Source organism: Chiloscyllium plagiosum, unplaced genomic scaffold (assembly GCF_037043375.1).
Source record: "Chiloscyllium plagiosum isolate Xiang-an unplaced genomic scaffold, Cpla_swu_hap1 HiC_scaffold_31, whole genome shotgun sequence".
Lineage (NCBI taxonomy): Eukaryota > Metazoa > Chordata > Chondrichthyes > Orectolobiformes > Hemiscylliidae > Chiloscyllium > Chiloscyllium plagiosum.
Genome location: NW_028270169.1, coordinates 12676784 through 12691627, shown reverse-complemented (window position 1 = coordinate 12691627; position 14844 = coordinate 12676784). Strand labels below are relative to the sequence as shown.

At 43.2% G+C, this 14844-nt stretch overlaps 1 protein-coding gene across 1 annotated transcript in view; it reads left to right on the top strand.

Moving 5' to 3' along the window:
• Positions 1–14844, top strand: part of LOC122563931 (multidrug and toxin extrusion protein 1-like) — a 39174-nt gene that overhangs the window by 1126 nt on the left and 23204 nt on the right. The window contains exons 2-10 of the mRNA XM_087977253.1: positions 6644–6800; positions 8002–8103; positions 9876–9944; positions 10727–10875; positions 11354–11396; positions 12736–12780; positions 13363–13460; positions 13581–13678; positions 13874–13987. Coding sequence (XP_087833379.1) covers positions 6654–6800; positions 8002–8103; positions 9876–9944; positions 10727–10875; positions 11354–11396; positions 12736–12780; positions 13363–13460; positions 13581–13678; positions 13874–13987 — 865 coding nt within the window. The 5' untranslated portion in view covers positions 6644–6653. The remainder of the gene's footprint in view (positions 1–6643; positions 6801–8001; positions 8104–9875; positions 9945–10726; positions 10876–11353; positions 11397–12735; positions 12781–13362; positions 13461–13580; positions 13679–13873; positions 13988–14844) is intronic.

Genomic DNA, 14844 nt, shown 5'->3' with positions numbered 1-14844 from the left:
GACAGAGAAACAGGGTTAAGCAGAGAGAGAGAAATAGGGTTAATCAGATAGAGAGAGAGAAACAGTTAATCAGAAAGAGAGAGAAACAGGGTTAATCAGAGAGAGAGAGAAATAGGGTTAATCAGATAGAGAGAGAGAAACGGGGTTAATCAGAGAGAGAGAGAAACAGGGTTAATCAGAGAGAGAGAGAGAAACGGGGTTAATCAGAGAGAGAGAGAAACAGGGTTAATCAGATAGAGAGAAACGGGGTTAATCAGATAGAGAGAGACAAAAAAGGGTTAATCTGTGTGTGAGAGAGAAACAGGGTTAATTAGATAGAGAGAGAGAGAAACAGGGTTAATCAGATAGAGAGAAATGGGGTTAATCAAATAGAGAGAGACAAAAAAGGGTTAATCAGAGAGAGAGAGAGAGAGAACAGGGTTAACCAGAGAGAGAGAGAGAGATACAAGGTTTATCAAGAGAGAGATACAGGGTTAATCAGAGAGAGAGAAACAGGGTTAATCAGAGAGAGAGAAATGGGGTTAATCAAATAGAGAGAGACAAAAAAGGGTTAATCAGAGAGAGAGAGAGAGAGAACAGGGTTAACCAGAGAGAGAGAGAGAGATACAAGGTTTATCAAGAGAGAGATACAGGGTTAATCAGAGCAAGAAACAGGGTTAATCAGAGAGAGAGAGAAACGGGGTTAATCAGAGCGAGAAACAGGGTTAATCAGAGAGAGAGAAATGGGGTTAATCAGAGAGAGAGAGAAACTGGGTTGATCAGTGAGAGAGTGAGAAACAGGGTTAATCAGAGAGAGAAAAATGGGGTTAATCAGAGAGAGAGAGAGAAACAGGGTTAATGAGAGAGAGAAACAGGGTTAATCAGAAAGAGAGGGAGAGAAACAAGGTTAATCAGAGAGAGAGAGAGAAACAGGGTTAATCAGAGAGAGAAACAGGGTTAATCAGATAGAGAGAGAGAAACAGGTTTAATCAGATGCTGCCAGGGTGCTAAGGTCTTCTATTTTGCCCTCTCAATCTACCCTGGTACATTCAAAAATCTTGTTAAATGTATCCACCACTCTCTCCACCCTCTCCCCCAGCCCAGTCTCCCTCTGCTCTTGTACACTTGTACACGCCTCCCATCAAGTGGATATTCACTCCTATCTTCTGGACAGTGAACAGAGTGAGTGTTTTCACTTCTTCATTCGGGATGTCTGATCTTGGTTGCAGTGGTGATGGGTCGGTGCACAATGCCAGGCTCAGGGCAAGATCAGAAATCAAGGTCAGGCCATTTATTGAAGAGAGTAGCTGCTGTGACCAACCCTCCATCACTGACATGTAAGAGAGTGCTTCAATGTTCCTGAGTGCAGGCATGAATCTATGAAATTAGCTTTCGTAACTGTGGGTGCTTTCCTCTGTGACAGGAGAAGGTGACGTTGTTTTCAACTTAGCAAAAAAAAAGTTCCTTTGAAACCAATGATCATCTCCTCAATTGCTGAGTCTGGAAATCAAGCTGCTTAGACCTGTTTGAACATACCAAGGGGGAATGGGGGGGGAAGTGTTTGAACCCAGACTTCCTGAGGCCATGATCCCAAAGAACTCTCACTTGCTATGTGGATACTGTTGAGCAATATGCAATATTGTTTCTACCTCCCCACAAACACACAAGGGATTTGTTCTGAGAACCCAGTCATGAAGGTTGGCGACAGGGATCTGTCCCTGACTCTGTCCTGAACTGATTTAGCACAGAACACTCGCACTGCGATGGCTCAAGACCTGACATAGGACTGTTGGAGCTTGTCAGAAGAAACTTGTGACTTCACATGTTTCACACTTCAAGGTTTGAAGGATGTCTGCTGCTCCATTTGGGGCACTGAATTGAAATGTACTCATTCATGGAGATGTAGGTGTCACTGGCCGGTCAAGCATTTAGTGCCCATCCCTACTTAGCCCTTGAGAGGATGGGGGTGAGCTACCTTCTTGAACCACTGCAGTCCCCTGCTGTGGGTTGACCCACAATACCCTTAGGGAGGGAATTCCAGGATTTTGACCCAGCTACAGTGAAGGACCAGGGATATATTTCCAAGTCAGGATGGGGAGTGGCTTGGAGGGGAGCTTGCAGGGGGTGGTGTTCCCATGTACCTGCTACCTTTGCCTTTCTGAATGTAAGTGACGGTGCTACATATGGAGCCTTGGCGAATTTCTGTGTGCATCTGCTACTATCGTGCAACAGTGGAGGGAGGGGATACTTGAGAATGTGGACCATGTAGGCTGCTTTGTCATGGATGGTGTCAAACTTCTTGAGTGTTGTTGGAGCTGCACCCATCCAGGCAAGTAGGGAGTACTCCATCACACTCCTGACTTGTGCCTTGTAGGGAGTTAGGAGGTGAGATACTCACTAGAGAATGCTTAGCTTCTGAATTGCTCTTGTAGCCATTGTATTTATATTAGCAATTTTTGAGAAGATTTGTAGGTCAAGTTGATGATAAGTATGTAAGTTTGCTGGCTGAGCTGGAAGGTTCATTTTCAGACATTTTGTCACCATACTAGGTAACATCATCAGTGAGAGTCTCTGGTGAAGCACTGGTGGTATGGCCCGTCTCTCTATTTATAGTCTTAGTTTCTTAAGGTGGGTGATGTTATTTCTGGGTTTTTTTTCAAGGGAAGGTAGATAGGGTCTAAATTGATGTGTTGATTGATGGAGTTCTGGTTAGAATGCCATGCCTCTAGGATTCCTCGTACGTGCCTTTGTTTCACTTGTCCTCGGAAATGCGTGTTGTCCCAGTCAAAATGGTGTCCTTCTTTGTCTGTATGTATGGAAACTAATGATAGTGGGCCATGTCTTTTGGTGGCCAGTTGGTGTTCATGTATCCTGGTGGCAAGTTTCCTGCTAGTTGGTCCGATTAGTGTTTTTTACAGTTCTTGCATGGTATCTTGTCAACGATGTTCGTTTTGCTGGTAGTATCTAATGGATCCTTAAGTGCGTTGGTAGGTTTTTGGGCTACCATGATGCCAAAAAAATGAAAAAAACCCAGAAATGACATCACCCACCTTAAGAAACCAAGACCTATAAATACAGAGGCGGGACATATCACCAGCATTTCACCAGAGACTCTGATTGATGAGATTACCTAGTATGGTGATGAAATGTCTGAAAACAAACCTTTGAGCTCAGCGAGTTAATTTACATACTGTATTTGTATGGTGAAACCATTTCAGTTTCTAGTCAATGGTAAACCCCAGGAATTTGACTGTGTGGTATTCAGCAATGGTAATGTAAATGAATGTCAAAAGCTCTTGGTTAGATTCTCTTTTTATTGGAGATGGTCATTGCCTGGAACTTGTGTGGCGTGAATGTTACTTGCCATTTGTCAGCCCAAGCTGGATATTGTCCAGGTCTTTTTGTATTTGAATATGGACTGCTGCATATCTGAGGAGTCATGAATGATACTGAACATTTGAGTCATCAGCAAATACCCCACTTCTGACTTAATGATGGAGGGAAGGTCATTAACAAAGCAGCTGAAGATGGTTGGGCCTAGGACACTACCCTGAGGAACTCCTGCAGAGATATCCCGGAGCTGAGATGACTGACTTCCAACAACCACAACCATCTTCCTATGTGCCAGGTATGGTACTGGAACAGTTTGGCTACAGGAGTGACACAATCTGGAGCACAGCGTCTTCAGTACTACTGCCAGAATGTTGTCAGGAGCTAAAGCCTTTGCATGATTCAGTGGCTTTAACCATTCCTTGATATCGCTTGGAGTGACTCAAATTGGTTGAAGACTGGCATCTGCGATGCTGGGGACCATTGGAGGAGGCTGAGATAGATCATCCACTCAGCACTTCTGGCTGAAGATTGCTGTGAATGCTTCAGCCTTGCCTGTTTCAGTGATGTCTTCAGCTTGTCGAACATTGAAGATGGGGATATTTGTGATCCTTCCCATTCTGTGAATAGTTTAGTTGTCCTCCAATATTCACGTGACAGAACTGCAACTCTCAGATCTGATCCATTCGTTGTGTGATCACTTAGCCCTGTCTATTGGTAACTGCTGATGCTGACTGGTATGCAAGCAGTCCACTTTGGCAGCTTTACCAGGTTGGTACTTGTTGCTTCAGTCAGGCCCACCTGCATTCTTGATCCCCTGGCTTAATAGTAGAGATGGAACAGGGGATGTGCCAAGCCGTTAGGGTGCAGACTGTGTTTGAATACATTTCTGCTGCTGCTGTTGGCTCCCGCATCTGATTTAAGGCCAGTCTTGAGTTGCTAGATCTGTTTGAAATGTATCCCATTTAGCGAGGTGCCACACAGCACACTGGAGGGCATCCTCCACGGGAAGATGGGACTTTGCTTCTGCAAGGACAATGCAGTAGTCACTCTTTTCAAAACTGTTGTGGGCAGATACACTGGGGAGTGAGGCAGATTGGAGAGGGTGAGGCCAAGCATGTTTATCTAGCCTGTTGTTCCCCATACCACCTACTACAGACCCAGGCAAGTATGTGGGTTGACCTGGTCACAAGGGTATGGTAAGTGAGGGAATGGATGGATATTTACAAACACCTTGTGAGTTTTGTCAGCCAGTGGATCTGGTGGAAAAATGTTGTTTGCTAAGATAGGAAAGCAGGAGAGGGGTGTTGAGCAGGTGTGGTGCATATTGTCACATTCATTTTGTGTGTGATGTGAATGTGACATGAAGTGTGTGTGTGCTGCATGTTGCCAGTGATGAAAGTTTCCAGATAATGCTTTGTTGCATTGTATGATAGGATATGTGCTGAATCCATGAGGCAATAACACTCCATGTAGATTAGTTGGCAGCTGTGGAATAGCTGTTAAGACAAGTGTTCACTTACGACCCACAGCTTCTCTGCTTTATTAAACTGGTTCACTTAAAATATACTTGAATTCATGGACAAGATGTTTCAGTTTGAAAAACTGCTATTACCAAAGTGCCACCCACTCACTGACAATACTAGTTACTTATTAAATCTTAGGCTCTTTAGCTCACTAATGCATCACCTAATGTGTTGTTTGAAGTGTTTAATTCATGACTAAATCGTCTTTTTCCTCATGTGGGGAGTCCAAAACTAAAGAGCGTAGGTTTAAGTTGAGAGGGGAAAGATTTAGAAGGGACTTGAGGAGTAACCTGCTCACACAGAGGAAGTGGTGGAGGCTGTTGCAATGACAAAATTTTAAAGGCATGTGGCTGGAAGGGTCTACAGGGATATGGACTAAATGCTGGCAAATGGGACTGGGTCAGATTGGCATATTTATTCGGTCCAGGTGAGCTGGACCTAAGAGTCTGTTTCCATGCTGTATAACTCTATGACTTTATAATTCAACAAGAACATTTTTTTAAAAACTCTGGTCAATGAACTTTTTAAATTGTAGTCCCTATTGACATGTGGTAAATGTATTCTGGATTAGTGGTGCTGGAAGAGCACAGCAGTTCAGGCAGCATCCGAGGAGCACTGAAGGGATTTTGCGCGAAACATCGATTTTACTGCTCCTCGGATGCTGCCTGAACTGCTGTGCTCTTCCAGCACCACTAATCCAGAATCTGGTTTCCAGCATCTGCAGTCATTGTTTTTACCTATGTGGTAAATGTAGCAATCAGTTTCTGTCCAGCAAGATCCCACTGTAGCAGTGTTATGATGAGAGATAATCAGTTTTTGCGCTGTTGATTGAGAGAGACACAGTTGCTAGGGAACTGGGATATTCCCCTGCCCTTCTCCCACCTGCTTGCCACACCCACCATCACCTACTTTGAAATGGTGCGTCTCTTCCTTCGACCAGAGAGAGATAGGAAAGTTTGATGTAACATCATAGATGAAAGACTGCACTTAAAGCAATGCAGCACTCCTTGGGTGCCTCACCAGATTGTCGAGACAAATAAACTGCAGCTGCTGGATTCCAGGGTAGACAAGCAAGAGGCAGGAAGGACACAGCAAGCCAAGCAGCACCAGGAGGTGGAGGAGTCAATCCTGAAGAAGGGTTACACTGAAATGTTGACTCCTCTACCTCCTGATGCTGCCTGGCTTGCTGTGTCCTTCCATCCTCCTGCTTGTCTCACTGGATTGTCAGCCAGGATTTTGTATTCAATTCACATGGACCTTGGACAAAGACAGGAAAACAAGAGAGATAAGACGTAAGGTCTTTGCTAGGAAATCAAATAGGGCAATAGCTCTAAAACAATGTTTTGCACATTGCGAGAGGGTCTGTGAGGATTTGCAAGATTTTGCAAAAAAGGCCATCAAACCTTGCATCACTTGAACAGATATAATGCAATAGCTTGGCTTCTCAATGCAGTTGACCTTGATTGTACCTCAAAAGCAGACAAGTCAAAAATACAGCATTAAAAGATCGATCATTGATTAAGTTTTAATATCTATTGTGATGAAAATTTCACAAACTGACATAATTAATATGCAATCATTTGCATGAGCAGTTCTGCAAAAACATTCAACCCTAAGTGCAACACCTGGGCAGTGAAGGGAAAGTCGATAAAGATTAATCCAAGAACAAAAGTCTAAGGGTGGAAATCAATTTATGTTTGTAGCCATATGTTACAGAAGGGGCTGGTTCAGCCTCAATGGAGAGGGGCAGTGGAGGAAGATATATGAGAAACCTAAGGGAAATGATTTACTCTTCCTTTGCATTGAAGGTTTTGAAAAATGGAGAATTCAGTCCAACTTAACTCTAACAATGCTGCCCTGACACATGGAAGTTGCAGTAGCCGATTTCTCAGGAAGATAGGGGGATTGAAACCCAACAACTTCTGGCAGGAAGCAAAGCGTATTTCCAGACTGGCTGGCCCGCTGGTGAGTTTACACCCACCTAATGACCTCAGATTTTTATGGTCAGGGAGTTGTTGGAGCATTATAGACTGGATTGTGCATTGGATCCGTGCAGGACCCCAGACACAGCAGACTCTGAGAGAGTTGCTTGGGCCACTGAAGATTCCAATGAGCTATTGCCATTCATCTGAAACCATCCAAAAGAGTCCACCCAAATCCACCTATCCAAATTCACCCACATCCACCTACCCAAATCCACTCACATCCACCTATCCAAATCCACTCACATCCACCTATCCAAATTCACCCACATCCACCTACCCAAATCCACTCACATCCACCTACCCAAATCCACTCACATCCACCTACCCAAATCCACTCACATCCACCTACCCAAATCCACTCACATCCACCTACCCAACTCCACCCACATCCACCTATCCAACTCCACCCACATCCACCTATCCAAATCCACCCACATCCACCTATCCAACTCCACCCACATCCACCTATCCAAATCCACCCACATCCACCTACCCAAATCCACCCACATCCACCTATCCAAATCCACCCACATCCACCTACCCAAATCCACCCACATCCATCTACCTAAATCCACCCACATCCACCTACCCAAATCCAGTCACATCCACCTACCCAAATCCACTCACATCCACCTACCCAGATCCACCCACATCCATCTACCCAAATCCACCCACATCCACCTATCCAAATCCACCCACATCCACCTACCCAACTCCACCCACATCTACCTATCCAAATCCACCCACATCCACCTACCCAAATCCAGTCACATCCATCTACCCAGATCCACCCACATCCACCTACCCAAATCTACCCACATCCCCCTATCAAAATCCACCCACATCCACCTACCCACAGTAACCTTGTCTGCTGATGTATTCTACACCTCTCTATCTTAAAAGGGACAATCCACTGCTTAACCTTGTCTGATTACCTCAAAGACCATTATTTTGCATTCATAAATCGTGATGTTTGAACCCTTCATCAATGCATGAGATCCCTCATCATCCTGAAACCCTCGATGAAACACTTCTGTTACTATTATGGAGAAACGTGATTATTGTTTTCAATAAGAAATTTGATCTGTTGAACTAGTTTATAAGTAATTTTCAATGTTTACGACCATGATAAACATTCATTTGCCAGTGTAAACTATTTCTCATTCATTTTTCTTTGACAGTTTTTGTCACAGCTGATGATTCTCCTAATAAATATTGTCAGCTCTGTGTTCTGTGGACATTTAGGTAAAGTTGAATTGGGCGCTGTCAGTCTTGCCATAGCGGTAAGTTTTGTGTTGAGAATGTGCACATTTATTGATCCTAGTGTCTCCTGAATAAAATAGTGATGAAGTTGCATTGCTTCCTATGAGTGTCAAGCTCAGTGCTGTTACCAGCTGATGAGTTGCTCCTTGTGCAGACGTCTGGTCTTTACCTGCTGCTCTCAATGAAAGGGCAACTGGAGCCCAGCAGCTGCTTCAGTAGCCCCCCCCCCAGGCTAAAGACCAGGAACATCAGCTTGGCATTCCAGCTCATCACCATTCTCCATGAGCCATTCTGGAAGTCCCATGGGTGTGGGGGACATTGGGTGAGGGTGAGATTGTGCTCCGTCTTAATGCCCTCCATGGGAGATCACCCTCTGGCAGTCACTTGGCCGACACAGGAGGATGGGTCACTTGTAAATTGTGCAGATTATCAGGGTCTGCTGAGCACCGTGGAGTTATATCAACATTACATTTGCCTAACATCTTTAACATAATGTAACTTCCCAAATATTAAACATATTATTTACGTCTAGCTTTGTGAAGCTTGAATGCCACCCAACTTAGCTGAGGCCCTATTGATATACACAGAAGATGTACTTTACATTTGACTATTATGACCAACTGTGCAATATCTGAGCATATTTCGGTAGATCCCACCAGCTTTGGCACTGTGACTAAACCTGTGCGCCAGCTTTTTGGTTCTGTCACACGTGAAAGATCCTTTATATCAACAGAGTCCATTTCCTTCTTTACCTTTAGCAGGAGTGGATGAGGAAATGCTCTGGTTTTAACCAGACACTCCGGCTATATTTCAAGACCTGGAATGACGTAGTCTTCTCTCTCCAGCTTTTTTAACCTGTGAACGAGTTGTTGAAGTTTTGCTCAGATGATCACCTCAGCTTTCTAGTTACTGTAGTCTGCAAGGATTGTTGTGTTCAGTTGTCTCTGTGACCTTGAGTTCTGTATCTCCTGGCCCATTTGGTCTTTTGCATAATGATGGAATGGAATGACATGTGAATGGCTGTTACCCAACTGCACACATCCAGCCTGCAAAACACACCTGCAAAATGTGCCACCTACTGTGCAATATTAGATCTAATGCTGCAATTGGATATCGTTGCTGGATAACCCCAAGTGTGTCAAGAAGTAGTCCGACAATCGATTTAGGATTGTCTGTTAGACTTACAATGTGTCACATCTACATGTATTGAAAGTTGCATATAGTAACACATGGGATCATGTTCTTTACACACAGAAAGAACTGATACACACACTGTGACTATTTTAATACAACCAAAAAAGTGACAGCTGTTTATTAGTCCATTTCTCAGGGAAATGGTCAGAGTTTAGGATTGAAACAATCCATTAGTATCATTAACTGAGCATTGTCCATGGAGGTGGACTTGTGAACCAATCAGCATTAGCAGCACAGTATAAATGTTGATTCTCCCCGAAACTGATGTTCTTGCAAATTGTCCTGATGAGACCAAAATGGCAAGCTTCACCAAGATGTACCTTTTCTCAGCAACACTCAAATTCTTGGTCTTGTTGTGATAGTGCAGAATATTTATGGAGTCTGCTGAGGTAAGGCACACACTGAATTAGTTAAGGAACACCTTACAGTGGGTTCATCTTGCTAGCAGGCTTTTCAAAAGACAGCAAGATCATGTGACATTGCAACACTTCCTGTGATGACATACAGTTTTATTAGCATATTACAAAGTTAGAATTAACTCCTCAGATCACAGGATGATATTTCTAAAGGCTTCCTCTTTGTTATTTCTTTTGGACAGGTAATAACTGTATCAGGTATCTCCATAGGTATGGGCCTGTCGACAGCATGTGACACTCTTATATCTCAGGTGGGTGCAGAAAACTGCAGTCTGTAAAAGGAACAGTTGATATTGTTCCATCAAAGGAATAAATCTTTCATCAAGCTACATTGGAAAACACAGGACATTGTGTGAATATGAGCCAGGCAGAAATGCCAGATCCAATTCCTGAATTAGCTGTTCTCAGCTAGCACCAGGCGGCTATAATTTGACTTAGGAGTTGAGGATAAGAACTGGGATTTAGTGATTGTGAAGAGACATGAATTTCACTTGGGAGGAAACATAGAATAAATTTCACTGAAATAACACTGGGAGAAACATTAACCTGCGTTCTGAAAAGTTCAGAGGAATAGATGTGGCAAACACTATCACATTATTTAACTAAACTGTGAACTCAAAATTAAAGGTATTGAAATCAACAAGACTTGTTTTAAGCCTCGCTCTCCCACCCTGCATTGGAGTGAGTATCCAGAATAGATTCTCATTTAAGTTGTTCATAGTTTGTGGGTTGATAGCTTTGGAATAGAGTCTGATGTGTCGATTGATGATTGAATATCAAAGTACCTATCACGATAAGTAAAATCTCTGATCAGTGTGATCGTGGGTAAGAATTAACTAGTTCATATGCACTTGTGATTTGAACATGTCCAATGCTAAGCATAAATGGTATCCCATCATGATGCATTTATTATGAGAGAGAAATATTCTGTTTTTTTAAGTTGTGGCAATAATATCTTATAGAGAGACAATGGAATAGAATGCACTGGTCAATATTGATCCAAATCATTTAAACATTTTGTCCTGATTTCCAGACGTATGGCAGTAAGAACCTGAAACGAATTGGAGTGATTCTCCAAAGAGGGATTCTCATTCTCCTGATCGCCTGCTTCCCCTGCTGGGCTCTCTTCATCAACATTGAGCACATTTTATTGGCTTTCAAACAGTCTCCTGCAGTAGCCAAGTGAGAACCTTGTCCATTTCCTTTTGCCATTTTATTCCAGTGCACTGGGTCGTCACACTGAAAGGGATCTCCACTCCTTAATGTATCAATGAGACAGTGAAATTAATGTTGATTTCCTGCATGTATGAATGTTATACCAGACCAGAAATTAATAGAAACATCAGAGTTGCCTGGGGCGAGCAACTCTACGATACAGTGTATTTTTTATATTACGTTCCCATATAAGTTTGATAGACTTTGTTATGTGTCAGGTCTTAAACACCAGCCTTCATTGAGTCAGAGAGATCTACAGGACAGAAAAAGGCCCCTTTGCCCATTGTGTCTGCGCCAGTGGAAAACAGCCACCTAATATCTGCATGGTGTGGTATGTTTGTATATCACTGTATTTTATATCATTGCAACTGCAGTTTGGGTTTAATCTTTGTATTCAGGTAATGATGTTCTCTGCCATTAAGAGCATTGTATTTTTTTCTTGCAGATTAACACAACTCTATGTGAAGATATTTATTCCTGCTCTTCCTGTAAGTAAATTATTATAGGTAGCATTGATGCATCCAAACAGGTTGTTAGACAGCTGAAGTCATTCATTAGCTGAAATGTAGACAGACCAAAAGGATTCAGTCTGCAAAATTTGCATTGGATCCATCTGTGTGTGACCTTATAAATCCAACAAAACACTCTGATCAAGTAATGCATTTGAAGTGTGCTTTAGTTTTTAATGTAGGTAACAGAGCAGGCAATTTATAAGCAGTGGAATTCGACAAAGGCTATTGAGAAAAATTGCTACTTTACCTTTCTTTCAATTGTTCTGATTTTGTCCTTTAATGCGGTGTGCACACAGCAGTTACAATAATTCCGAGTTAGCCCCGAGAAGGTGGTGGTGAGCCACGTTTTTGAACCACTACAGTTCATGTGGTGCAAGGACATTCAGCCTATTGCTGTGATGTTGATTCCCAGCATTTTGACCCCATGAGGGTGAGATCTTGGTAAAATCTTGGTGAGATCTTGAGATCTTGCAGGTGACACCGTGGCTCATTGGTTAGCACTGCCCGGGACCCAGGTTCAGTTCCAGCCTAGGGTAACTGTGTGAAATTTGCACATTCTTCTCATGTCTGCGCAGGTTTCCTCTGGGTGCTCCGGTTTCCTCCCAGAGTCCAAAGATTTGCAGGTTAGGTGAATTGGCCAGGCTAACATTGCCCATAGTGTTGAGGGATGTGTAGGTGCATTAGTCAGGGGTAAATGTAGAGTAGTAGGGGAATGGATCTGGGTGGGTTACTCTTCAGAGAGTCAGTATGGACTTGTCGGGCCGAATGACCTGTTTCCACACTGTAGGGATTCCACGAAGGATAACTTGGAAGGAATGGTGACTCTCCCTTGTGTCTGTCGGCCTTATCCTTCTAGATGCAGGTTTAGAAGGTGCTAAGGAAGCACCTTGGTGATTTTCTGCTGTGGTACACATTGCTGCCACGATGCACTGTGGTGGTGGAAGACAACATTAAAACTGGTGGAAGAGGCACTGAACAGGTTTCTCCTGGATAGTGCCAAGTTTCTTGGGTATTGGAGCAGCACTCTTCCAGTTTTCCATCACATTTTTTACTTGTGGAAAGAGGACAGGCTTTGGAGAGTGAGGGGTTGAGAAACCTGAACAGAATTCCTAGCCTCGAACCTGCTTTTGTAGATGTTGTTCAGGACAGTCAAAGCTTGGGTCGTACAGCATCTGAGTAAATTGTGTCTAGTTATGTTGGACAGAACTAAACAGCAGCTGTGGTTCAAACATTTTAAGGGCTATATATGAATGCAATTCCTTCTTCTATTTCAGGAGTGATTGCTTCCCTAATTATTTTCAATATTTTCTCTTAGGCAGCATTTCTTTATGACTTAGAGGTTCGATACCTTCAGAACCAGGTAAAGTCACTGAATGTTGGAGTGTATGAGATTCAATTTTTACATTGTGATATAGTTGGGCGTTGTCAATTGCATGTTCCTTATTTTAATGGTCAGCGGCAATTGGGTGTTAGAGTCGAGGGTGTATTGCTGGAAAAGCACAGCAGGTCAGGCAGCATCTGAAGAGCAGGAGAATGGACATTTCGGGCAAAAGCCCTTCATTACGTCAATTTTCCTTCTCCGCAGATGCTGCCTGACCTGCTGTGCTTTTCCAGCACCACACTCTTGACTCCAACCTCCAGCACCTGCAGTCCTCACGTTCGCCCTGCAGTTGGGTTTTACTAAATATTGCAGGGATTAATTTGTGAAATGTGGAGAGCAAACCCGAAATTACATTTGATGATCCAATTGCAAAAGTGGACAAATCATCCACACCTCCAATCAGGAAAGTTCCAGCAGTGAACCTGATCCAAGTGAGGAGAAAGGAGTCTCCAAACATGGGCATTGTGAGAGTGGTTACACCTTATCTTCCCTCTACCTCAGCACTGTGCTTGATTGACGGACAATGCCAGGAATGACTCTATTGCTTTGTTCCCACCCCAGGGGATCATCATGCCTCAGGTGTTTGCTGGTTTTATCGCCAACATCTTCAATGCTGTCATCAATTACCTCTTGCTCTACGTGCTGACGCTGGGAGTGCCGTAAGTAGTCCACTACATTTAAACATTCTCAATGTATAATTTGGTACTAGTTCTGAGAAATGAACAGTAACCTAGGATTTCTGCAAAGCCACATTTAATTTGCAGACTTTTGTTTTCCAGGGGCTCGGCTGCTGCCAATGTTGCTTCTCAGTACTGTCAGCTTCTCCTCCTGTTCGGGTACATTCGATGGAAGAAGTTGCATGTTCAGAGCTGGGGAGGTAGGTTTCAGGGAGGGTCACTTACACTTTGGGTCGTGGTGCGAAACGGATGATGTCTAATTGGACAAAGAACCCAGAGGGAACCCCTGCTCCAGGATGAAAGAGAAGGTGATCTGGATGATCGGATGCTTTTCAGACTGTCCTCACTTTTGATACATTCTCTGTAATCACTTGGTTGTTTTGTTTTTTCTGCAGGTTGGTCCACTGAATGCCTGCAGGAGTGGGGGAGCTTTATACGCCTGGCGATTCCCAGCATGTTCATGCTCTGTATTGAATGGTGGGCATTTCATATTGGAACATTCCTCGTAGGTAAATAAACTAGCACACTGCTATGAAAAACACACCTTCTAGTGATGCTATGTCAGTGACATGCTGAAAGGAGCTGGTCATCAAAATATACGGCAAATGAGTGCGACAAAGATAGGTCACTCTTCTTATGGCAATGGAGTTTACATTGCCATAAGACACATGTACAATATGGCAGTGGGGTGAGCTTTATCTTGATAGGAATTGATTTGGAGGTGCTGGTGTTGGCCTGGGGTAGACAACATTAAAAAGCACACAACACCAGGTTATAGCAGCGCCTCAAAAGCTAGTGCTTCCAAATAAACCTGTTGGTCTATAACCTGGTGTTGTGTGATTTTTTAACTTCGATAGGAATTATAAACCGGGCATGAGTCAGTCCACACAATTGTCTTTTCTCATAGAGTCATACAGCATGGAAACAGACCCTTCGGGCCAACCAGTTCATGCTGTTATGAAATTGTGGGTGTACTGTATCTTTAAGAGAGTTGCAAGGACTTAGCAAGTACACAGAGTACTGGAAAATTTAAAATGTAACATTTGGTCGAACAGCTAGCAGTAGCTGGGTTGCTATGAGACAAAAATAAATTCAAATTCGACCAATCAATTTAAATTATGCCCCAAGATACCAAACTCCAATCAAGTTTGAAGTTAGTATTTTGATCATATTAAAACCAATAAAATGATCCGATGTTTTGGGGTATAAACATAAGACATTTTGAGCTTTTAGCCAGAATGGGAGAACTGCCAAGCCACCCAGCAGTACAGACTGCCAGTGGAATAGTCCAAAGATGTGTATGTCAGGTGAACCAATCATTCTAAATTGCCCATAGTGTTAGGTGCATTAGTCAGAGGGAAATTGG